Consider the following 27,289-nt stretch of genomic DNA (forward strand, 5'->3'; position numbering starts at 1 on the left):
TTCCAGCGTTTCTTCCCCAAAGCTTCCCTGGGCCAGGTTCCTTTCCCCACTAGGTCACTCTTCCTTTCCCTCTGTTCTCCTCTGGCTATATTCCCATCCCTTCCTCTTCCCAACTAAACTTTCTGAAAATAATTATCTTGTTTCCTCTGCTCTCTCATTCCTCTTCACCCACCATCAAACTGCAAAATGACCTGCATACCCATGTCTCTGCTGAATATGTCATGAAAAAGCCACCAGTGAACTACTAATCACAAGGTGATTGTGTTCCTTTCCTGACCTCACCGAACTGAATTGCAGTGTACTTGTTGTTGATCTGCCATCTCTCTTTAAGGCCGTGAGTTCCCATGATAGTGGTATCCTCCTATTGTTCCTCACAGGTACAAGTCTGACTGTTTAATCTCTGTTGTGTGTGGGCATTTCTTATTCTTTCCACTCCTTGAATGTTGGCATTCTGTCTTTGGCTTGGTATTTTTTCATTCATAGGCTCTTCCTGAACACTACACATTTAGGTCTTTAGTACTGAGCATACATACTTTTATATCTTTGTCTCTATCCCAGTCTTTTTTGCAAGTTTCAGATATACAGTCAGGCTTTTTGTTGGACTTGCTGTTATGCATTGAATTGTCTCCCCCAAAGATGTTGAAATCCCCAGAACCAAATGTCACCTTATTTGGAAGTAAGGTCTTTGCAGATAACCAAGTTAAGATGAAGTCATTCAGGTGGGCACTAATTAAATACGACTTATATCTTTATAAATTAGGGGATTTATTTTTTGGCTGCATCTGTGACTTGTGGGTTCTTAGTTCCCTGACCATAGATCAAGCCCTGGCAAGAGCAGTGGAAGTGCTGAATCCTAACCACTGGACCACCAGAGAATTCCCCAAACAGGGAAATTCTGACACCGAGACAGAAATGTAGAGAGGGGAGATGAGATGAAGACACACAGAGAAAACTGTCTACATGCCAAAGCATGCCTGGAGCTACTGGAAGAGAGGCATGAGACAGATTCTCTCTCACAAATCTCAGAAGGAACCAACTCTGCTGACATTTTGCTTTTGGATTTCTAGAATTTTGAGACAATAAAGTACTACTGTTTAAGCCACAAGCCTGAGGTATTTTGTTATGGCAGTCCAGGAAAGTTATACACACACCTGCTTGTTTATCCCACTTCTACTACTAATTCATGTCTCAAAGTCATCATTGTCTTCCCCCTGAAAAGGACTCTTCCTGAATTCTCTGGCTTAGATATTCAGACCACTCTCTATCCCATATCTAAGGTTAGAGGCTCAGGACTCCTATCTCCTCTCTTCTCCTGCATCCATCTAACCCAATGCCATGATCTTTCAATTCTACCTCCTGAACATTATTCATGTCTTTCTTCTTTCCATGCTAGCTCTTCTAGCGCTAGGTCAGTCCTCACTGCTGCTGTGTGGACCACTAACTAGTTTCCCTGATTCTGGAATTGAGCCAGCATGTTCTATCTAGAAAAAAAATCTGCCCATGTCACTATCAATGCTAGGATACTCTTCAAGCTTTTTAACATGGCAAACAAGACCTCCATGCTCTGTCACACTCACCTCTCTACCTTAATCTTCTGCCCTTCACTAACTGACCATGTAGGCAAGTGACTCCCTTTAGAATCCATCCTTTTTCTTGCTTTCATGCTTTTGCATAAGTTGTTTTCCAACATGGGAAATTTTACCATAACCCTCCTCATTTAACATATAGATCAGGAATTACCTGCAGAAGATCTCCCCTTTGTTCTTCAGTTTAGGATTAGAACCCCTCATCTGTCTCCTCCAATGACCTGTATGTTCCCCTGCTATTGTACCTAAGATAATGCACTGCCATGTATATTATGTCTATCTTCAACATTTGAATAGGGACTGTGTCTAATTTACTCGAGGTTTCCAAGGGTTTAGATTCTAGACTATGGAAAATCTCAGTAATTGCTCTTGCTTATTCAAATGTGACCTTCTTTATCCTTGCCCTAATTTTTCACGCAGAACTAGTGTCCATAACATCAATTCTATACAAAATAACTTAATGGCTATAATCTATTCTACTTGGTAAAGATCATCACGGGGAGCAACCTAAAATGTAGTTCTGGTCCCTCTGAACATGCTATGACCTACTGACACCACAAGTTATAATTTAAAGAAATACTGATCTATGTCATGTTTTGAGCTTTATATATGACTTTACTGAAATCATTGGATCCTAGAAGGAGAAACATTGCAGTGGGTAATTTGAGGACACTATTAAATGAGACATAGGGCTGAGACAGTGGGAAGAAAACCATAAGATATTCCAGGGCTTGCAACATAAAGGCCAAAAAAGGTTTGAAAGGACATGGGGAGAGAGATGTTACAAGAAAGTATGGAGAGGGTTGTTCGCTAGGAGCTGTGAACTGCAGAGGATGGACCAGCCACCTGCAGTCTCCATAGGGAGGAACAGTAGAGATAAATACTCCTATCCTCACTCTCCTGCCTCCCCTGAAAATCCAGCAGAAGGCAGGAGAGAAAGTGTGGGGTGCAAACCACACAGGTCAGCCTCCTGGGGCCTGAGCAGGATAGAGGGGAGTGGAGCACACAAAGGAAGGAACACACGGACTATATTGAGCCCAACAGATATAAATCAGTATTCGTTTTTGCAAATGGGAGGAACCATTGCATTAGTGAGGTTATTGCCCTGCATTAAGAGTTTCAAAACATTGTTTCCTGCTTAGAGATCCAAAATCTATGAATCTAGTATACTGGGTCCCGTACAGCAGCTCCTTTGAATCCATTGTTAATTCTGTAAAGATGACAACTTTTTTCTTGGCTATCATTTTATTTGGATTTTCATTCATCTGATATTTTCCTCAAAAATAAGTCTGAGTAAAATAAAGAAATGATCTCGGATTTGAAAAGAGCTACAGCAAGGAAAATTTTTTCTGTTTGTCCACCACTGAAGCCTTCTCATTTATGAAATAAAGTACCTAATGACTTTCCATCCAAAGTGGGGTAACTAAGAAAGAAAAATGACATAGAGTTAAAAATGTAATATTCCAACATAAAATAAAAATTAAAAAGTTTAAATAGTGCCTCTGTGGTTTTAACCATAGATGAAATCATTACTCTTTACCTTCATAAATGAGTAAGTTTTCTTTCTTTAGCCCAGTCTTGGACATCTGCTTTTCCAAAGATAAGATAGAAGATCAGTCCTAATGTGTTAATGACAAATGACAAGGAAAAGACATTCCTCCACCCAAATTCAGGGTCCTGAGGAAACAAAGGTTCAAGTAAGTATTACTCCTTTTATTCCCTTTTCCTATGAAACTCACATTAATAGTTTAGAAGACAATGTTCACTAGTAGATCTTCATATAGAAATTCATTTCCTAAACACAGCTTAATAATTTGATGGAAAGAATTTCAGAATGGATTCAGAATGTTCTTTATAAAACCACTATAATATTGTAAAGTAATTACTCTCCGATTTAAATTAATTAATTTAAAAAATGGACTTAGGGATTTTTACATTTAACCTCCAGAATTGCATTTGTCATTATTTATCAAAGTGCCAAACACTTTCTCTTTTGTGCGAATCATGACTCTCTCTCTATATATTTACATATATATACACTAATAAAATTTCTTCTTCTCCAGTGCAAGAAGAATCTCGCAAGAAGACGACTGTGGGTTTTGAAGCTAGATAGGTCTAAGAAGAATTCTGATTCTATATCCTCTCAGTGGAAAGACATCCTATCAGATTTTAATCATCAGGAAATGAGGATATTAATACTTTATTTTCATAATTAGTATGAGAATCAATAAATTAGATTCAGTTCAGTTCAGTTGCTCATTCATGTCCGACTCTTTGCGACCCCATGAATTGCAGCACACCAGGACTCCCTGTCCATCACCAACTCCCGGAGTTCACTCAAACTCATGTCCATCGAGTCAGTGATGCCATCCAGCCAAATCATCCTCTGTCATCCCCTTCTCCTCCTGCCCCCAATCCCTCCCAGCATCAGAATCTTTTCCAATGAGTCAACTCTTCGCATGAGGTGGCCAAAGTACTGGAGTTTCAGCTTTAGCATCATTTCTTCCAAAGAACACCCTTACTGTATATGAAATACCTATAATACTCCCTGCATGTACCAGACACTTAAACATATTTGCTTTCATTATCTCTTTGCTTTTGTATGGTTATGCAAATGAAAATTTCAAAGTGTTGCAGAAGACATGACAAGTTGCATATATGCATGGATTCATCATCTTCTCACAGGATATGTAAGTCACTGTGTGATTTCAAAGACTGGAAATTACCCGTGGATCACCAGGGAGTGCTTTGGTTTCAGAATGAGTTCACGAAAAGAAACTGTTCTGTATTTTCCTTTGCTACGTTGATCTTCATGACAAAGTTACTCATGATGTAATTTTATTCTCCAAAATATGAAAACGTTTCTTATGCTATTATCATTATGAGTGGATTTGGCAGAGCATTTTAAGAGACCCTGACAAGAAAACCTTACCTGACTGAGAAGAAATCCACTGACAGTGGGTGCCAGGACAGCAGATATCTGTGCAAACGCCCTTGAAGCTCCCATGAGAAAACTCGAATGCCTGCGGGTGACAGGAATGTTTCAGGCTAGATCCACATTTGTTTGGCAGCATGCTTCAGCCCCAGAATATATCATATGTTAATAGCAATTATGTCAAAAAGACTTGCTCTGTGTATGTTCCATGAAAGGCACTGAGGCAAATCAATAATGCCCTTCCCTCCACATACCTGAAAATGGCCACAGTCATCATTGCCCATGATTTATAAGTTTGCAAAGTTTGAAGCTTCCAGAAGTCTGCAGGCTAAATTTTTTTCAGAAAGTATGAAAATGAGAATGGAGATTACAGTCCTACCTTGGAGCAATATCTAAGGCATTGATATAGACCCCTGGCTGACATAACATGCCTAGTCCACAGGACAGCGTCAGAAGGCTCACTGCTATGATATAGTTGGAGGCAACGTATGGCAGAACCAAAAGGAATGTTGAGGAGGGGAGATTTCCTAAGGAATGAGGAACAGACAAATTAAACAACAAACATTTTTGGATGTTGTATGCCTTGTAAATTATCAGATATTTTGGCCCTGTTCTTACCTAGAACTGTGGCAATTTTCCTCACTGTAACAAGCCTAAAATTCTTGGTCAGAAGGAAATCTGCCAGGTAACTTCCCAGGAGGCAAATGACCCAGGCAATAATGAAAGGAAGGGCAGACAGGAAACCACTCTGAAGGGAAAACATTGAGTTAAACCATCAGAATAAAGGCCGTGAGACCACACCTTATACTGATAAATCACTAATAATCATACTGACAACTCTGAAATCATACTTTCCTAAGAAAATCAGTGGTCCCTTCCATCATACCTTCAGACAAGCTACTCACATGACTGTTAAATTATTTCTTGGTAATTAAAGGTAAATTTTTCTAGATGAATGATTTGTGAAGACAGAGTAATTTGAGAGTCATGCAAACAGGAAGAATGGTTGGAGGGAAATATACTCACATTTCTAATATCAATGTTGAACACAGAGCTAATGTAAGTTGGTGCATATATAATTATTATATTAATTAACCACTGATGGCTGAAACAGCAAACACACATGGACCAGATGGGTAGAGATCTGACCATAGCTTTGATGGGAAGAGGCTGCTTAGTAGAGCTGACCTGAAAACAAATTTGCTGATCAGAATAGTAAGATCTGAGACATGCTCACATGTTTGTAGTCACTCTGATAAATTCAGATGCTGATACAAGATCTCTGGAGAAGGTTGGAGTTTTATGTGTACCTGTTGGGCCAAGGAGGATATGATATATTCTTTCTCTGTAATGTTTATCCATGGATGAGTGACAGGGTCATCATAAACCAAAACACACCAGAGAAGAAAGCAGATACAGCCAAAACCTCCTGCAAGCAGAGATTAAATTGGTAAACTCGTGTGTGAATTTCTTTTCAATTGGGACATTTTCTGGCATGGGCCCTGGGAAAAGCTCTTGCTCATAATATCTTCTTTCCACTTCTCAAAAATTTACATGGATATCACAGCTTTTTTAATAGATCTAGAACCTATTATTTTACATTTCTTGAATATTTGTGTGCATGAAAATCACAGACCCTAGAAATGGCATTAAACTTGGTATCTCAACTTTTTAAATATTAGCTAAGGAAAACTTTAGTGAAAGTAGAAGCCGTAACAGATTTTATTTTCTTGGGCTCTGAGATCACTGCAGTCATGAAACTGGAAGATGCTTGCTTCTTGGAAGGAAAGCTATGACAAACCTAGACAGCATATTATAAAGCAGAGACATCACTTTGCTGACAAAGGTCCATATAGTCCAAAGCTACAAGCTTTTCCAGTAGTCAGGTACAGATGTGAGAGTTGGATCATAAAGAAGGCTGTATACCAAAGAATCGATGCTTTCAAATTATGGTGCTGGAGAAGACTCCTGAGGGTCTCTCAGACTGCAAGGAGATTAAACCAGTCAATCCTAAAACAAACCAACCTTCAATATTCATTGAAAGGACTGATGCTAAAACTGAAGTTGTAATACTTTGACCACTTGATGTGCACAGCTGACTCACTGGAAAAGACCCTGATGCTGGGGAAGATTGAAAGCAAAAGTAGAAGAGATTGGCAGAGTATGAGATGATCAGATAGCATCACTGACTCAATGGACACGAACTTGAGCAAACTCCATGAGATAGTGGAGGACAGAGAAACCTGGTGTGCTGCAGTCCATGGGGTCACAAAGAGTCAGACATGACTTAGCAATTGACTTAACAGCAAAGGAAAACTATTTATCTACTCACAACACTTCTGATACTATCTGTGTTGGTTTTTCACACTAAGAAAGTCTCTATACATCTGTGTCTCTTTTGCTGTCTCGCATACAGGGTTGTCGTTACCATCTTTCTAAATCCCATATATATGCGTTAGTATACAGTATTGGTGTTTTTCTTTCTGGCTTACTTCACTCTGTATAATAGGCTCCAGTTTCATCCACCTCATTAGAACTAATTCAAATGTATTCTTTTTAATGGCTGAGTAATGTATGGCAAAACCAATATAATATTGTAAAGTAAAAAAAAAAATATATAACAGCAAAAAAAAAAAAAAAAAAAGAAAACTCAACATTCAAAAAACTAAAAAAAAAAAAAAAAAGTCTCTAATTCTCTTTATACACCAAGCTAGTGTCTTACAATTTAGCCCAGTTCTGACAGTATCTGGCATTAGCACAGACCCTACAGAGTAAGGACTCAGTACGTGGACTGCCCCCTACTTCAGATACTAATTGTGACTAATGAGTCCCCAAATTAAATTTACTACAAATTCTGAGGTTCCTGCAACTCTCTCTCAGTTTGATAATTTGGTGAAATAGCTCACAAAACTCAGGGAAATATTCATTTTTATTTACTGGTTTAATATAAAGGGACTTTCTTGGTGGCTCAGACAGTAAAGTGTCTGCCTACAATGCGGGAGACCTGGGTTCAATCTCTGGGTTGGGAAGATCTCCTGGAGAAGGCAATGGCAACCCACTCCAGTATTCTTGCCTGGAAAATCCCATGAATGGAGGAATCTGGTAGGCTACAGTCCATGGGGTCACAAAGAGTAGGACATGACTGAGCGACTTCACTTCACTTTCACTTTATTATAAAGGACATGATAAAGGTTCATGATAAATGAACAGCTGGATGGCATGAATAGGGTGAGATCTGGAAGGGTCCTGATTGTAGAAGCTTCTGACCCTGTGGAGTTGAGTGTGTGCTACCCTCCCAGCGTGTGGGTGTGTTCATCAACCTGGAAGCTCTCAGAACCCTATAGCTTAGGGATTTTAAGGAGGCTAAATCATGTAGGCATACAGTGCTGTGCTTAGTCGCTCAGTTGTGTCTGACTCTTTGCTATTTCATGGACTATGGCCCACGAGGTTCCTCTGTCCATGAGGATTCTCCAGGCCAGAATACTGGAGTGGGTTGCCATGCCCTTCTCCAGGGGATCTTCCCAACCCAGGGATCAAACCCAGGTCTCCTGCATTGCAGGTGGATTCTTTACCATCTGAGCCATAACTGATTATTAATACAATCTGAAGCACCCTCTCCTCCCAGGAAGATGGAGGGTGAGGCCAAAAGTTCCAAGTTTCTAATCATGGCTTGGTCCTTCTGGTGGCCTCCATGCTGAAGCTATCCAGGAGGCCACCAAAAGTCACCTCATTAGACGAAAGATGCTCCTCTAACTCTCTATAGTTCATTCTGGATGGTTTCTACTGTTACTTTTAAGTTCATTAATCATTTCTTCTGTTGTATCATCTGTCATTAATTCAATCCTTATAATGTAGTTTTATCTCTAGAAGTTTGATTTAGGGTCTTTTAAAAATATATTTTGCTTGTCTTAACTCCTGAGCAAATAGAGTTATGTTATAATATAGTTATAATAACTATTCTTGTGTGCTAATTCTAACATTTGTGTCAGTTCTGGATTGGTTTTGATTGATTGATTATTCTCCTTGTTATGGATTATATTTTCCTGCTGTTGTCCATGCCTGGTAACCTATGGTTGGAGCCATTATGGAGACATTATGAACTATACTTTGTTGGATGCTAAATATTTTTGTATTTCTATAAATATTTTTGAGCTTTGTTTTGGGATACAGTTATCTTACATGGAAACACTGATCCTTTTAGGTCTATCATCATCATTTGTTAGAGAGATCCACAATAGTGTGTTCCCTGAAGCTAATTATTTCTCACTACTGAGGAAAGACATTTATGAATATCCTGCCCAATGAGCCAAGAATTAAACATTTTTTCAGTCTGCTTTGTGGAAACAGGTACTATCCATGATGCTCTATAAGTACTGGAATACTATTTAATCTTTTCCAATGATTTCCATCCTCCCCAGGCCTCAGATATTGTCCTCACACATATACCTAGATCAGTGCTCTGCAGAATATCAAGGAGGACTCTGTAGATAACCAGGGTTTTCTCTGTGTGCAGGTATCTCCTATTAGGTACTCTTTCCTATTGGCTATACCCACCTTACTCTTTCAGGGCTCTTAGCTCCATCTCAACTCTGATTCTTCTGTCTCTCACAAGTCACTGCTTTTCACGTTTGTCCCCTACTTTCTGCTAGGGCAGCAGATTTTAATCATTCTGCATTAATAATGCATCATGATGGACTTCCTTGGTGGTTCAGTGGTTGGGAACCCACCTGCCAATGCAGGGGACTCAGGTTTGATCTCTTTTGGGGGAAGATTCCATGTGCCACGGGGCACCTAAGCTTGTGTGCCACAACTACTGAAGCCTGTGCACCCTAAAACCTGCGCTTTGCAATGAGAAGCCCCTGCAGTGAGAAGTTCATGCACTGCAAATGCATAGAGAGTAGTCCCCGCTCACCATGACCAGAGCAAGCCCACATGCAGCAATGAAGATCCAGCACAGCCAAAATTAATTAATTAAATGTTAAAAAAAATGCATCATAGGCAGGAGGACTGCCAAATTCTTTGATGGTGTAGGTTCATTTTTCCCAACTATTATATTAAGACATTTTGTTTTACTAGGATCTTTCTGTCTTGACTCATTTCTTCCAGAAAAGTACACACAGTTAGATATCAGAAGAGTCACCCTAGATATGAAAACCTGGGAGTGGGGAGATAGTAGCTTACCAAATATATAGAAGACAAAAGGCCACCCGAGGGTTTGACTGATGATGCCACCCAGCAGGATGGCGATGCAGGTACCCAGCAGAATTCCTGCAAAGAGAGAATAAGGCTGTGGGGGCTGGACTGCCACCCACTAGGTGCCTACAGAAGGACAAGTGACATAATAGAGAGCATTATCACCATAAAGAGATGAGCATGGTAGAATATATATATGAACTTCAAATTTTGATTGAGTTCATATGTTCTCCTAAAGACCCATTTTTCTGGCAGTTCCCTAGTATCACTGTAGATGATAACCATGCTTCCTTTTATGCTATTTTAATGTTTAATTACACAATTCATATAACATATATGCTTATTGTAAAAGTAAATTACCACAAAGAACCAAATGCTTCTCCAATCCATTTCTACTCTTTTCTCTAATGTTAACCAGGAGCTACAATTTATTACATGATATATAATTGCATACTTTTCTTCTCTGTACACATACATAATATATATTGATATGCATATGTTGCTTTGTAAATGCATTTATAGAATATGTAGACAGCAAGTTAGATACATTTTCCTATTAATATGCTAACAACACTTTTTTATTTCCATGGCTTTACAGAGTATTCACATATATAGTGGGCACATTTCCCTTTTACAACTTTTTCAAAACTAGACTATTAGGTTTTTTAAATTTCCCAGATGAACATTAACATCAAGTGGTCAAATTTTATATATATATATATATATATATATATATATATTATAATTAAATTTAAATAAGTAGGACATAGGTACAATAATGTACCTATTGTCCCGTGACATTTATTTTTTAGTTGCAACCGGTCTTGTCACTCTAGATTCTACAGCCATTGTAATTGCTGAACATAAACTTAACTATCACTTCTGAACATAAACATAATTTATTTCTAAACAGTAAATTATCAGAAGTAGACTTGCTAAATCAAAGATTATACACTTTTTATTTTGACAGATACTGCTGAAGTATCCGGCTAAAAGGCCATACCAAATTAAGTTGCCAAAAAATACTTTTTCCTCATCTCTTGACAACATTGGACATTCTCAAAATTCTAATATAGTTTTCCAATGTGAATATAAAACAGTATACCTTTTTTCTTTTTATAGTGAAGTTGAATTATTTTTCCTATGTCATTTTTTATTTCTTCTGTGAAAAGTCTGTTCATAACCTTTTAATTTCTTTCACCTAACTTTGCCTCAATTTATAGAATCTTTATGTGTTATAAATAACCCTCTGTCATGCTGGCTGCAATTCTATTCTCCCACTTTTAACTTTGTTTATGGTGTGTTTTGTAATCCAGCTGTTGTAAGTTTTCATGGAGTTCAGATCTATGAGGTTCCTCTGTAATGACTTCTAGACACTCATTTGCTTAAAAGGGCTTTCCTGATCCTACAGTTAAAAAAAAAGATCACTTCTGTTTTTCTTCTCATTTGGCCATGCAGTTTATTGAAGCGTCTTATCTGTGTTAATTCCTTAAGCTGCTGCTGCTGCTGCTAAGTTGCGTCAGTTGTGTCTGACTTTGTGCAGGCTCCCCCGTCCCTGGGATTCTCCAGGCAAGAATACCCAAGCGGGTTGCCATTTCCTTCTCCAATGCATGAAAGGGAAAAGTGAAAGTGAAGTCGCTCAGTCATGTCAGACTCTTAGCTACCCCATGGACTACAGCCTACCAGGCTCCTCCATCCATGGGATTTTCCAGGCAAGAGTACTGGAGTGGGTAGCCAGTGCCTTCTCCAATCTCCTTAAGCACCAATATCCAAATTTACAACTGAGGAAATAGAAACATGGAAAAGTTAATTAACCAGCCCAAGGTCATATAATTAATAAGAAGGAAATGCAGCATTTGAAATGAGACTGCCTGACTTCAAGGACACAAATCAATGAAGATGGAAATCAGTACCTTTTTCCACCACTGCATCCATCAAAGCTGCATTCTTTTCTCTAAACTCTCTGCCTTTATGCCAGTTATAATGGGGGACATGTCACTGCATCAATCCAAGACCTGGGCCCCTCTTGTTCTTTCCACCTGTTTGCATTCTATCTTAAATGTATTAACTCACCCCATTTTCCTTCTTACGTCTCACTCTGTGTTTTAAATTGGCTTGACAAACTGCAATTATAACACCTGTTTTTGTCTGTGAGCCTAACTGTTCCATGACTCCTGGCTTGGTTGTGTACCTGGGACTACCACTGTATTGAGGCAATTTCCCCATGATAGATATGCTTTATTTATTCAACATTTATGTTTCTAAGACTTATCCATGTTGTTGCATTCAACTATTCATTTTCATTGCTGTATGATATATGATCCTTAGATTAAAGGTGTATGTGTGTGTGTTTCTATTACCTATGAGACCTGCCTCAAATATGAGCTACCAAATCTGTTTAGTCTGCTTACTCTTCTTCATTAATTTATTGAGCTTCTCAAGTGGTTATAAAGCTTCCTACCTATAGGTATACCTTTGTGGGCCCATTAGAAGAAAATAAAACACAGTATATTTTGTCCTAGAGGCTAGCAGTAGCTAGGCTCTTCTTCTAAGGACTTCCCCAGTGGCTCAGTTGGTAAAGAATCTGTCTGCAATGCAGGAGATCCAGGTTCGATCCCTGGGTAGGGAAGATCGCCTGGAGAAGGAAATGGCAACCCACTCCAGTATTGTTGCCTGGAGAATTCCATGAACAGAGGAGCCAGGCAGGCTACAGTCTGTGGGATCCCAAAGAATGGGACACAACTGAGTGATTAACTTTCACTTTCACTTTCTGCTAAGGACAGGTACTTTTCTGAAAGTCCTCCTCCAATCTCAAGAGCTGAGTGATGCTGTCCTTAGTGCAGCCTACTAGGGAGCCCTAGCATGAGTGGAAATGGTAGTTTCTCTGAGAATCACTGAAGTAGGCAGGTAGGTTCAGTTCACTCCACCTGTTGATGGGTTCCTCCAATGACTTTTAGTCTGGGCCTCCCAGACAACCATAAGTTCTGTGTTCCCAGAACCAGGTTCTGGAGGCCATCTACCTGGGGCTGCTGATTCCCCAAAACCAAAGACAAGGGAGACTCTAGAACTTGCAGTCTTGTACGTTCCCAAGATTCCTCTAGACAGTCAGCTGACCTATCCCAGGTGCTCTGTCCCCATTTAACAGAAAATGAGAAGAAAAGGAGTTGCCACTTTTATAAGGTCACTGCCTTCATTCCAGTCTTTTAAATTTTCTTTCATGCTTTCCAACTCCTGAATTTCTTGTACTATATTCTGGAACAGTCTCTCTATATTTGTCCAGTTCACTGATGAGATGGCCTTATCCTCATATAGGTATTCAGATCTCTCATTTCAATTAAAAAATACTAGCAGTAATATTTTTAATTAGCAACTATTCTTTTTAAGTGAATGTCATGTACACATATCCCCCTGGGTCTCTCTGATATTATTCATTAATTATTTAAAATCTTCTCTTTTTCATTTGGATTAATTGCAGTTTTTGAGTTTGGTTTTTCTCTTTTACTCTCTTGATTTTCTCCAAATTTTTGAGGATTTAGGAAGACCATTCCTTATTTATATTTGAGGACATCCCTTAGTCAGCTGTGATAACCAAAGTGAATCTCCTTAGTCTAAACTGGAGCCTCCACTCTCCTACCAGTGGATGTGAGCTCTGATGACAAAGATTAAACCTCTGGAGTTGTGAAGGGCTCTCAAAAGGCATAAGGTCAGGGGTGTGTGTATGTGTGTGTACATGGCTTGTTGTTTGGACTTGAAGAGTCCTTGGCTCTCTAACTCAGCACTCATACTTTGGCCATCTACAATGTGTTAGAGATGTCTATCATCAAAGGTTGTATATTGTTACCCTGCTTATTTAACTTATATGCAGAGTACATCATGCAAAAGGCCAGGCTGGATGAAACACAAGCTGAAATCAAGATTGCTGGGAGAGATATCAATAACCTCAGATATGCAGATGACACCACCCTTATGGCAGAAAGTGAAGAAGAACTAAAGAGCCTCTTGATGAAAGTGAAAGAGGAGAGTGAAAAAGCTGGCTTTAAACTCAACATTCAAAAAACTAAGATCATGGAATCTGGTTCCATCATTTCATGGCAAATAGATGGGGAAACAGTGGAAACAGTGACAGACTTTCTTTTCTTGCACTCTAAAATCACTGCAGATGGTGACTGCAGCTATGAAATTAAAAGATGCTTGCTCCTTGAAAGAAAAGTTATGACTAACCTAGATGTCATATTAAAGAGCAGAGACATTTCTTTGCTGACAAAGGTCTGTATAGTCAAAGCTATGGTTTTTCCAGTAGTCATGTATGAATGTGAGAGTTGGACTATAAAGAAAGCTGAGCACCAAAGAATTGATGCTTTTGAACTCTGGTGTTGGAGGACTCTTGAGAGTCCCTTGGACTGAAAGGAGATCCAACCAGTCAATCCTAAAGGAAATTAGTCCTGAATATTCATTGGAAGGACTGATGCTGAAGCTGAAACTCCAATACTTTGGCCATCTGTTGCGAAGAACTGACTCCTTAGAAAAGACCTGATGCTGGGAAAGACTGAAGGCAGGAGGAGAAGGGGACAACAGAGGATAAGATTGGTTGGATGGCATCACTGACTCAATGGACATGAGTTTGAGCAAGCTCTGGGAATTGGTGACGGACAGGGAAGCCTGGCATGCTGTAGTCCATAGGGTCTCAAAGAGTCAGACACAACTGAGTGACTGAACTGAACTGAATGTGTTAGCCATACTGTTTCCATTTTCCATTACTCCTCAGTGTAACTGAAATTTCTTCCTCTGGAGATTTCATTCCAGGCACACTGTCCAGGCAGATCATTATCAGAAAGTTGTTCTCAGGACAACTGAGAGCAATTCCAAAGAAGATTAAGTTGGATCCATACCTTACACTCAACACTAGTATAAATCCCAGTATGTCAGAAATTTAAATATTAAAAAAAATGAAACCATGCATAATCAATAAAAACCATGGTTGGATGCTTTTGCAACATTTTCAACTATGAGTCAAAGTCCAAAAACCATAAAATAAAAGAATGATCAATTTGACTACATCAAAATGCATTTTTGAAAAATGGCAAAAATCCTTATAAGCAAAATCAAATCACAAATGACAGCCTGGGGGAAAATAACTGGAAGTCATGTCAGAGACAAAGGACCCATCCCCCTAATTTATAAATACTTGATCAACATTAAGCAGAAGACAAAGAATCTTGTAATTAAAAAAAAAAGTGGTCAAAAAACAAAAAAGCCAAACTGTCAAAGAACTCAGTGAAAGAATGTTGGATTGTAGTGGACTCGTTTCAGTTATATGTATTTACCTGATACGGAAACGCCACAGAGTCGACTTCGTTCATGTGGAGGACTCCATCTTTCCCAGATTGCAAACTGACCCCCGTATCCTAACCCCTGAAATAAAAATAGAGTTGATGCTATGTGGTCCCACAGAGATATTCATATTCAGTCATATTTATAAAATATCTGGGTACCAGGCTCATGCCCTGAAGTATTCGAGTTGCAATGAGGAAAACTAGTCCAAAGTCAGCTGCCAGAGGGGTGAAAAGAACAAGAAGTGAGGATCCAAGCAGAGCAGCACCAACCACTCGCTTTGTTCCTACTCTTCCAGCCAGGTATCCACTGGGAGCCAGTGTCAGAATCATGCCATAGTTGATAGCACTAAAGATGATGCCTTGGATTTGAGGGTTCCAATCATACACAGGGGCCTTAAAGAAAAAGACAATGCTTTGGTAAGCCATGCATAGGAAAGCCGTTTCATAACTTAAGAAGCTTCTTTAGATTTTTCACTTACTTACAAATCACAGTTTCCTCAATTAAAACTTTTTAACATATAAATTCTAAAAAAATATAGGGAGGGAAGTGGGAGGGGGTTCAGGAGGGGAACACATGTACACCCATGGCTGATTCATGTCAATGTATGGCAAAACCCACTACAATATTGTAAAGTAATTAGCTTCTAATTGAAATAAATAAATTAAAAAAAATTCTAGAAAAATAAACATTGAAATGAACAGCAAAAACAAAAACATAACTTGAATCTTTCATTGCTTACCCTTGCAGGAAGACTCTTTGGGGAATTATTTGGATCACCAAAGGAATTAACAGGCAACCCCTCAGTGGAGTCATTAAATGAGGGCTGATGGTTTGTGCTGTTGACCATGGCTATCATGGTGATATTAATGATAATATTTTGTGCCATTGTTATGAAGTTGCAGAGATGTACAATGAAGGCTATTCCATAGCGAGTGGAACAAATGCTAGGAGCTAGAAATATTAAGACAGTGTATTAGCACTTTCCTTATCGAACCTTTATTTACTTTTCACAAGTTAAAATACAGAAAAGTATCTCCTGATGATTCAAATGCACTTCTATTGGCTTTGGGAAAGAAAGATTACAAAAGGAGGAAACCACTGAGTTGAGTCAAGGGATGTTTTATACCACAGTTTTATAGACCCTGACTTGTTCTGGGGAGTTCTGTTCTTCTTGCAATTTTGTCTTTCCAATTCTTAGGTTATTGTAGTCTATGGCTGATGAAATTACTCAGTTAAATATATAAAGATATGATATGTATTAAAAGTAAATATATACATAAAAATAAAATATGTATATATTTAAATTATATAATTTATAAGTACTAAATTATATACATATATACATAGATAATGTAAATTTTAAAATATTGAACAAGTTATTCACTGGTGTAGATTTATTATTCTTCTCATATGTCTTAGTGAGGGCAAACTTTCACTTAAATTTTGAAATTAAACCTATAAGTTTTCTCATTAGAAAAAACTTGACACCCACAAACTATGAAAAAATATAGTAAAAAAACAGAAAAAGAAATGAGCACAAAATTAAAATAATCTGTTTTTGTACTTTCAGGAAAGATGGCTATTGCCAGGAAGAAAGTATTGCAACAATCCAGAAGAGAAGTGAAGAAGTGTGGACTAGGCTGGCAACTGTAGAAGAACTAAGATATGATAAGATCCCAGACAGATCCCAGTAGGTAAGTAACTGAATCTTGGTTTCAAGTTTACAGATTGGGGAGGAGCATTGGTGGGATTCTTATTCTAAACAGCAGAAAGAATGGAGTTGGCTGTTCACTGAGGAAGAGATCTGTGGAAAAAGAAGATTTGAGGCAGTGGAGTGATAAAGAACTTATTATTGGACAGTTAAGACAAGGATGCCTTTTAAGCACTCAGAAGATGCTGAGAATGTTCTTGGACATAAAACTCTAGAGTTTAGGAGAGATGTAGAGGTTGAGGCATAACACTGGGATTTAATAATCTACAGATAATACTTGAAACCATGATATTTAGAAAATGAGAATAAATAGAGAAGATAACCAAGGACTGACTAGGGTTCTCCAACATTTGGAGGTTGGATAAATTGGGAGAAATTGGCAATAGAAACTGAAAAAGAAGGGTAGGTGGGCTAGGAGAAAACCAGGAAGAATGTGGTGACCTCAAAGCCAAGGCGTAAGGGGCTACAGCTAGGAGGGAGTCAGAAAGTATGTCAGGTGTTTCTGGTAAGTTATATAACATGATGACTGAGAATTAACTCATTTAACCCTCACAACAATCCTGTGAGGCAGCTACTGCTATTGTTTTACAGGTGCAGAGAGGTCAGCTAACAGAATAGCTCAGGTGTCTATGCTCTTACCCACTGTGCTGCCCCTATTCTGTCCCAGATGATTCCATGAGAATACCTTTGTCACAACCCCAGTGCCCTATGGGGTTTGTAGGTGTAAGAGACGAGGATAATACTATGCATCATCAAGAAGTCCTCAAAACTTCAAGAAAAGAAGTGCCTTGAGGTTTACAAAAGAGCCTTTCCCCCAATGCTATACTCTCTTAAGTGGAGTACTAATCTTTGCATTGAATGGAGGGAAGGAGGAAGAATTTGGAAGAAACTGGAAAATACACTGTAATTAGAATGAGGAGTTCAAAAATAATATCTTTGTAAAGTTTTCCTTTTTCAGGAATGGATGATGATTTCCAGTGTCAATCAGATCAGCTAATAATTTATCAGTTCTTGTGGCCTCTGATTTCTCCAATGTACTTTGTCATCATGGAGGCCAAAGGCTATTAAAAGGGATTATCAGCAAACCAGGTGACTAATGCTTCATAAATGGGTGGAGTGAAGACCCACCTCATGTGATTGCTGAAAGATCCACTAGGGAGTATATTTAAAAGGCTTAGTCTACTGCTTGCTGCATATTAAGTTACAGGCAGCACAGTGGATAAGAGCATAGACACCTGAGCTATTCTGTTAGCTGACCTCTCTGCACCTGTAAAACAATAGCAGTAGCTGCCTCACAGGATTGTTGTGAGGGTTAAATGAGTTAATTCTCAGTCATCATGTTATATAACCTACCAGAAACATCTGACATACCTTCTGACTCTCTCCTAAGTGTAAGTGTTCCCTACAGCCTGCTATAGGCTTCCCTGGTGGCTCAGATGGTAAAGCGTCTGTCTACAATGCAGGAGACCTGGGTTCAATCCCTGGGTCAGGAAGATTCCCTGGAGAAGGAAATGGCAACCCATTCCAGTACTCTTGCCTAGAAAATCCTATGCAGGCTACTCCGTCCATGGGGTCGTAAAGAGTCGGACACGACTGAGCCACTTCACTTCACTTCACAGGCTACTATATGTGTCCTAAATCTCTTTGTCTTTTTGACTGCCCTGAGCAATTTTCAGAATCTTAGTTCCCTGGTCAAGGATCAAACCCAGGTCCCCTACCGTAGAAGTTCAGAGTCTTAACCTTTGGACTGCCAGGGAATTCCCACTGTATGTGTCCTTAAAAATGGTTTCCTGTGTCTAGTGAAAATATATGAAAAATAATGTTGGTGCAACATCTCATGTGTTAAATTTTTACAAGTCAGTATATAATACAAAAATACTACATTTGGTCAAATTTACTTAAGGTACATCATTTTTGCTCCACTAAGAATCAACTGATCAACTAATCAACAAATCAAACTTAATAAATCCCAAACTAAATTCCTATGTTCCCCTCCCAATCCTGCTCCACCCAAATTGCTTTCCAACTCAGCTGACAGAAGTACCATCCTTCCAAATACTTTACAATTTATCCTTGATTTTTCTTCCATAGCCTACACTCATCTACCTAGAACAGAGTGTTGTCTTTACATTAAAAATGTATGTAGAATTCTACAGCATTTGCAGTGCTCTAGTTATACCATAAATTTGGTCACACCCTTTTCTGCTCAAAATTCTCTATGTAGCCTCATTTTGTTCAGATTAAAAACTAAGGTCTCTATAATGGCCAATGGAAATGAAATATTTGTAACCATTGCTTCAAATTTGTATTTTTCTTAGGAAAAAGGCCTGAGGAAGTACTAATTCCAACTGTAGACAAGTGTCATGTTAAAGGATATCATGAGATGTATATATACATGTATTGGAAAGGAAAATGGCAACCCCCTCCAGGATTCTTGCCTGGGAAATCCCATGGACAGAGGAGCCTGGGGGGCTACAGTCCATGGCGTCACAAAAGAGTCAGACGTGACTTACAGTGACTAAACAACAACAACATACGTGTGTGTGTGTGTGTACACGCACAGACATACACACACATGCATACAGATATGTTATATATAATATATACAATGTTATATCTATGTAACTACATCTATCAGTTAATCTATGTATATGATGTGCTAAGTCGCTTCAGTTGTGTCTGACTCTTTGCGACCCCATGGACCATAGCCCACCAGGCTTCTCTGTCCACGGGATTCTCCAGGCAAGAATACTGGAGTGGTTTGCTATGCTCTTGTCCAGGGAATTTTCCCAACCCAGGGACTGAACCCACAGCTCCTGCAGCTTCTGCATTGCAGGAGGATTCTTAACTGCTGAGTCACTGGGATAGGTAAGAAAAAAAGAAAAAAAAAAATAGCTACACAACTTAAATATACAACCCCAAGACGAATTTTCAGGTAAAAAATACTTTCTCTATTGGATATATAGGAAAAATAATATGTATCCTTTAAGAATAATGATTATAAGGCAAACAGAAACATGTGTGGTCCAAAATACACAACATAATATATACATCACAGAATTATGTAAAATATACATATAAAGAGAGACAATAAAAAAATCACAGTGGTTGAATTAAGCTTATTAATTTTTTCATTTCTTGATTTTTTTAAGGTTTCTGTAATTTTTAAATTTTCCTAATTAAGCAATGTAATTATGCTTATAATATTACATGCAGTGACAAGCAGAGTACACAATACCACAATGTACAATGTGTAGACAAATTGGTAGCAATTATCAAGAATATAAATGCATATGGATTAAGATTAGAAGGTAATCATCAAAAGTAAAATACATTTTTAGAATAGCGGTATTTGTTTCTTTCATTTTGCAAAGGTACAATAGTAGTATTGAATACTTGATTTCAAAAAAAGAATTATACAAGTTAAAAGATACAAATTCATTTCTTTGCATTACAACGTTGTAAAAATCCACCATAAAATCCTAAAACCACCTAGTCGAGACCGAGTTTACCTTTCCTAGGACTGAGCTTCTCATCCCCTTGTATATCTTGAGAGTTCTTCCCTGCTGTGGGACTCAATTCTGTCATAGTGGCAACTGTGTTCTTCTCTTCTGATGTCTGTTTTTCACCTCTCAGGGTGATGGAGTGTGATCCAGTATATCAGGCATGAGAAAAGAGACTCCTTTACAACACTTAAAAAGTGGGCAACAAAAAAATTAAATAAAAATAAAAAGTGGGCAACAGGCAAACAAAAGCTGGTGGGAGTCACTTGGAGTCAAGTAGTCCACCTGACCAGGAGCCACTCTCCTATCTAGCTACCCCTTTGGCAAGGTAGAGCAGGCCAAAGTAACCTAACTCTAATTCACATCTGGCTGAATCTTGTCCAACATTTATTTACATTGTTTAACCTGTGATCAGAAGCAGCTTTGTTTCAGGAAGAATCTCTAGCTCTAGAATCAGAGGACCTCTGATACTTCTTAACTTGGCAATAGCAGACAAATTAATAGACTGTTCCTTTATCTGCCTGTTCCTTTATCTGTCAAACTACTGTGATGAATTTCATTAAATATTACTGACTACCAAAAAAACAAGTTGGGCCATTCCATCTGGGTTGGGTAGAAAAGGATCATCACCTACACTTGGCTCAATACAATGGGTATACCTAAGGTTTGGAACTGTTTATTATTTAGGATCTGGAGTACTCACCATGTGCTGATTTCAGAGTGGTAGATTTGGAGCTTGGCGTTCCTTAGTTCATATCCAGGCTTGTGATTTACCTAATGCACCAAGTGTTACCAGGAGCAAATTTGTGTATTTCAGTTTCCCATCTGTTGTTAATAACAATCGACAACAACAACAATGCAGCTGCAGCACCTTCATCAAGGATTTATACAGATTCAATAGACTGCACATGGTTGCTATATGGTTTATTGGCATCATTGCTGGAGTTTATTTCACTCAGCATAATTATTTTGAGTTTCATCTATGCTGCCCATATTAATACTTTATTCCTTTTTATTGCTGAGCAATACTTCATGGCATGGTTATATCACAATTTGTTTACCCAGTCATCTTTTGATGAAAAATTGCATTATTTGCAGTTTGTGGCCATTAAAAACAAAGCTGCCATGAACATTCAAGCACAGGTCTTTGTTTAGACACGTGCGTTCATTTCTCTTAAATACCTGTAAGTAGAATGGCTGGGTTATATAAAGATATGTTTAACTTTTTAAGAAAATGATAGATTGCTTTTCAAAGTGGTTGCACCATTTTACATCCTCACTAACAGTGTATAAGAGAGTTCCAGATCCTCTACATACTAAACAGTTTGTTGTGGTCAGTCTTTTTAATTTTAGACATTCTGAAAGATGTGTAGTAATATCTCATCATGGTTTAATTTTTATTTCTCTAATGAGGTGGAGCATCTTTCTATGTGTTCATTTGCTATCCATATATCTTCTTTAGAGAGGTATCTCTTCAAATCTTGACATGAGGCATTCTAATTCCCTGGTGTGGCCAGGACTTTTTAAAAATAGACCTTTTACACCTGAAACTAACAACATTGTAAACCAACTATACTTCAATTTTACAAAATAGGCCTTATACACATAGGTTAACTGCCCTGATTTTAAGCGCAAATATTGTTTGGGAAATACTTGACTAAATAATAAATATGTGGCCAGACACATTGTCTTGTACAACCTGGCAATGATAACAAGCATATGTTTTTTTTGTTAACAACTTTTCTCCATGTGTGATATTTATTCTTACTTCCATGTTCTGCTGTGATGTCAGTGTAACTCTGTGGTTATGAGACTTTACCATCCCCCTACTGTAGGACTATTTGGACTGGAACATTCTGAATGTCAGATTACTTCCAGTTTTCTACTATCTCTATTCCAGACAACAAGGCATGCCTTGTCTTGGAAACCAGAGTGTCCAGTCCCAGCAGATGTGACCATATACATGAAGATAATTCTCAGGAGATTTTATAAGCATTCACTCACACAGCTAAACAGGTGGCTAAGCATAGAGAGCAAATAGAGATCCACATAAGGGAAAGCTCTGAGAGCATTTGGCTATCAAGGGAGTATCTGAATTTCAGGAAAGCTTAGTGACCTCAAGAAAGTTTGCTGGCTAGATGCCCTGGCAGTGAAGTTGCCAGGATAATTTCACTCCCATTAGCCTCCAAGGCCTAGGGGTATCCAAAAGAAAGTACATATATATCATATGTGTTTTCTATTTATATATGTGTTTACATCCACATGTACACTCACACATATTTTTTAACAGCTACCTTATTTTCCACTATTGGTCAAGAAAACCCTGCTGGTTGCCTGAATCAGAGATAATATGGCATCGTGAGATGTTTCTGGTTTGAAGTCATGTTCACAGGGAATCATTCTGAGGCTTACCTTCCTGCAGAGCCCCCTGGGTTTAAAGGCTGGGGTGTTCTAGCAATAGCACCCTGTCTACACATCTGAGAGGCCACAAGGACCACCAAAAACTTGTAACTTCTACATCCCTGCCTTGAGGATTCTCCCTGATCACCTCCTGCCAACTATCCTCAACCCACCTACCATTTCCTGGTGGCCCTGGTGACCATTCCATTGCCTCTTCTATCCCCAACCATTTTTGTTTGGTTAAATTTCACACCATCTCACTGGTTCTGACTCAGCATTCCTCTAGATGCTGTCTTAGACCAGAGTCACCCCCAGCTCTGTCTTGTGTCAAAGTCCTGGGCCCTAATTGATCTGGATAGGAAACTAAGGCAATGAACTTGGTTACAAAAGGCTAGAGTCCTTCAGAAGGACACTGGGAATAGCCCTGTTGCTGCTGTGAATCTGCCCAGGAGAAAAATCCTGCACAACCTTAATGGGGGTGGGAGGGAATGAATCTTCATGTAAGAGATGGTGATGTGGTTGCCAATGCTTTCTTATCTGGAGTGTTCTTTCACAACCACTCTATAGCCCTTCCTGTGTGTCCCACCAGCTGTTGCGACAACAGAAATTATGATAACCACACTTATTAACTACTAACCCAGGCAGTTCACATCAACACCAGATGGAGATATTATTGACCCTCTTCATCCAGCTCATCCCATTGGTAAATGAAAGCGCTGATGTTTGTTCACAAGCCCCCAAATTGAATTCCCAAATCTCAGCCTTTAAACATTTCACTGGAGCACCTGTTTCTTGGAAAGGTCTTCCACAGTTGGCATTTTCTCAAAGTTTTGGGTTATCAGGAACAAAACTTCAGCCTCCTGCTTCTACCTCTCTTCTATCCATGTATTAATGAGATGGGGCTTTTATATCTTCACTTGCTTTTTTTTTTTATCAATATGAGAAAACCTGAGACATGGGGGTATACAAAAATTGTCAAAAATATACAACTGTTACACAGAAAGGACCCTTCGAGGTCTTTCACAGCAACACCAAGATAAGTGACTTACCGATTTAGTGTCTGAGGAAGGACTTCGATTTAGAACCTGCTCTCCCTTCAAGCTCTCACCCTGTACAACTTTGCCTGCAAGCAGCTGCAGATGCTTTGCCACCCTGGGGCTTGACTCAGTAATCATTAATGAGATTCATCAAACTAGAAGCTAAATGAGAAGGCATCTTGCCAAGTGGCCGTTGGGGAAATGTGCCTTGAATATTCAGAATCTGAACCTCCTCTGCACTTTCACCTGCTTATCCACCGACGTGAGATTCTTGACCTTTCTCCTTGGGTTCAGTTCAGTTCAGTTAAGTCGTTCAGTCGTGTCCGAGTCTTTGTGACCCCATGGACAAAAGTATGCCAGGCCTCCCTGTCCATCATCAACTCCTGGAGTTTACTCAAACTCATGCTCATTGAGTTGGTGATGCCATCCAGCCATCTCATTCTCTGTCATCCCCTTCTCCTGCCTTCAATCTTTCCCAGCATCAGGGTCTTTTCAAATGAGTCAGCTCTTCACATCAGGTGGCCAAAGTACTGGAGTTTCAGCTTCAACATCAGTCCTTCCAATGAATATTCAAGACTGATTTTCTTTGAATGGACTGGTTGGTTCTCCTGGCAGTCCAAGGGACTCTCAAGAGTCTTCTCTAACACCACAGTTCAAAAGCATCATTTCTTTGGCGCTCAGCTTGCTTTATCGTCCAACTCTCACATCCATACATGACTACTGGAAAAACTATAGCCTTGACTAGACAGACGTTTGTTGGCAAAGTAATGTCTCTGTTCTTTAATATGCTCTCTAGGTTGGTCATAACTTTTCTTCCAAGGAGTAAGTGTCTTTTAATTTCATGGCTTGCAGTCACCATCTGCGGTGATTTTGGAGCCCCCGAAAAGAAAGTCTGCCACGGTTTCCACTGTTTTTCCATCTATTTGCCATGAAGTGATGGGACCAGATGCCATGATCTTTGTTTTCTGAATGTAGAGCTTTAAGCCAACTTTTTCACTCTCATCTTTCCCTTTCATCAAGAGGCTGTTTAGTTCTTCTTCACTTTCTGCCATAAGGGTGGTGTCATCTGCATATCTGAGGTTATTGATATTTCTCCCGGCAATCTTGATTCCAGCTTGTGCTTCATCCAGTCCAGTGTTTCTCATGATGTACTCTGCATATAAGTTAAATAAGCAGGGTGACAATATACAGCCTTGACATACTCCTTTTCCTATTTGGAACCAATCTGTTGTTCCATGTTGAGTTCTAACTATTGCTTCCTGACCTGCATACAGATTTCTTAGGAGGCAGGTCAGGTGGTCTGGTATTCCCATCTCTTTCAGAATTTTCCACAGTTTATTGTGATCCACACAAAGGCTTTGGCATAGTCAATAACGGAGAAATAGATGTTTTTCTGGAACTCTCTTGCTTTTTCCATGATCCAGCGGATGTTGGCAATTTGACCTCTGGTTCCTCTGCCTTTTCTAAAACCAGCTTGAACATCTGGAAGTTCATGGTTCACATATTGTTGAAGCCTCGCTTGGAGAATTTTGAACATTACTTTACTAGCGTGTGAAATGAGTACAATCGTGCAGTAGTTTGAGCATTCTTTGGCATTACCTTTCTTTGAGATTGGAATGATAACTAACCTTTTCCAGTCCTGTGGCCACTGCCGAGTTTTCCAAATTTGCTGGCATATTGAGTGCAGCACTTTCACAGCATCATCTTTTAGGACTTGAAATAGCTCAACTGGACTTCCATCACCTCCACTAGCTTTGTTCATAGGGATGCTTCCTAAGGCCCATTTGACTTCGCATTCCAGGATATCTGGCTCTAGGTGAGTGATCACACCATTGTGATTATCTGGGTCGTGAAGATCTTTTTTGTACAGTTCTTCTGTGTATTCTTGCCACCTCTTCTTAATATCTTCTGCTTCTGTTAGGTCCATAGCATTTCTGTCCTTTATTGAGCCCATCTTTGCATGAAATGTTCCCTTGGTATCTCTAATTTTCTTGAAGAGATCTCTAGTCTTTCCCATTCTATTATTTTCCTCTATTTCTTTGCACTGATCCCTGAACAGGGCTTTCTTATCTCTCCTTGCTATTCTTTGGAACTCTGCATTCAAATGGGTATATCTTTCCCTTTCTCCTTTGCCTTTCACCTCTCTTCTTTTCACAGCTATTTTTAAGGCTTCCTCAGACAGCCATTTTGCTTTTTTTTTCATTTCTTTTTCTTGGGGATGGTCTTGCTCCCTGTCTCCTGTACAATGTCACAAACCTCCGTCCATAGTTCATCAGGCACTCTATCAGATCTAGTCCCTTGAATCTATTTGTCATTTCCACTGTATAATTGTTAGGAATTTGATTTAGGTCATACCTGACTAGTCTAGTGGTTTTCCCTACTTTCTTCACTATAAGTCTGAATTTGGCAATAAGGAGTTCATGATCTGAGCCACAGTTAGCTCCTGGTCTTCTTTTTGCTGACTGTATAGAGCTTCTCCACCTTTGGCTGCAAAGAATATAATCAATCTGATTTCGGTGTTGACCATCTGATGATGTCCATGTGTAGAGTCTTCTCTTGTGTTGTTGGAAGAGTGTGTTTGCTATGACCAGGGCATTCTCTTGGCAAAACTCTATTAGCCTTTGCCCTGCTTCATTTTGTACTCCAAGGCCAAATTTGCCATTACTCCAGGTGTTTCTTGACTTCCTACTTTTGCATTCCAGTCCCCTATAATGAAAGGGACATCTTTTTGGGGTATTAGTTCTAGAAGGTCTTGTAGGTCTTCACAGAACCATTCAACTTCAGCTTCTTCAGCATTATCGGTCAGGGCATAGACTTGGATTACCGTGATATTGAATGGTTTGCCTTGGAAATGAACAGAGATCATTCTGTTGTTTTTGAGATTGCATCCAAGTACTGCATACTCCTTGGGTATATCTCTTCAAAACCTCTGATGCCTTCTCTAGTTCAGACATCAGTGTGTGGTTTTTGCTTTGCTTTGTTGTATCTTCAATGATTTTAGTTTTATTTTGAAAAGACTTAAAAAAGAAAGACAATGTTATAATTAAATAGTTTAGTGTTTTTCCCTTCCTTGTTGTATTTGTGTTTTTTCCCTTTGAAATTTTGTTAATTTTTACCCTTTGAAATACTGAACTATAACATTACAGATTGAACTTCACTCTGTAGCTTTCCCTGGGTCCTTTCTCCTTTACACACACAAACACACACCCGTAGGAACAATAGCAAAAACATCTCACATAAATTTAGTGACATTTCTCCGTGCTGCTACTGCTAAGTTGCTTCAGTTGTGTCCGACTCTGCGACCCCACAGACGGCAGCCCACCAGGCTCCCCTGTCCCTGGGATTCTCCAGGCAAGAACACTGGAGTGGGTTGCCATTTCCTTCTCCAATGCATGAAAGTGAAAAGTGAAGGTGAAGTCGCTCAGTCGTGTCCGACTCTAGCCACCCCATGGACTGCAGCCTACCAGGCTCCTCCACCCATGGGATTTTCTAGACAAAAGTACTGGAGTGGAGTGCCATTGCCTTCTCCGGACATTTCTCCATACTTTTCTATTTTTGCTACCTATAAGTGCATTCACAAAGTATAAATT

The 27,289-nt window shown here is 39.1% G+C and overlaps 1 protein-coding gene across 1 annotated transcript in view; it reads right to left on the reverse strand.

Annotated features, from left to right (window-relative positions):
* Positions 1-3,128: 3,128 nt before the first annotated feature.
* Positions 3,129-27,289, reverse strand: part of SLC17A3 (solute carrier family 17 member 3) — a 36,545-nt gene continuing 12,384 nt past the window's right edge. The window contains exons 2-12 of the mRNA XM_070360951.1: positions 20,272-20,377; positions 15,788-15,999; positions 15,207-15,440; positions 15,039-15,126; positions 9,703-9,789; positions 5,832-5,950; positions 5,548-5,709; positions 5,140-5,269; positions 4,901-5,048; positions 4,519-4,609; positions 3,129-3,263 (exon numbers count right to left, since the gene is read on the reverse strand). Of these exons, the coding sequence (XP_070217052.1) occupies positions 3,129-3,263; positions 4,519-4,609; positions 4,901-5,048; positions 5,140-5,269; positions 5,548-5,709; positions 5,832-5,950; positions 9,703-9,789; positions 15,039-15,126; positions 15,207-15,440; positions 15,788-15,999; positions 20,272-20,377 (1,512 nt within the window). The remainder of the gene's footprint in view (positions 3,264-4,518; positions 4,610-4,900; positions 5,049-5,139; positions 5,270-5,547; positions 5,710-5,831; positions 5,951-9,702; positions 9,790-15,038; positions 15,127-15,206; positions 15,441-15,787; positions 16,000-20,271; positions 20,378-27,289) is intronic.

Source organism: Bos mutus, chromosome 23 (genome assembly GCF_027580195.1).
Source record: "Bos mutus isolate GX-2022 chromosome 23, NWIPB_WYAK_1.1, whole genome shotgun sequence".
NCBI lineage: Eukaryota > Metazoa > Chordata > Mammalia > Artiodactyla > Bovidae > Bos > Bos mutus.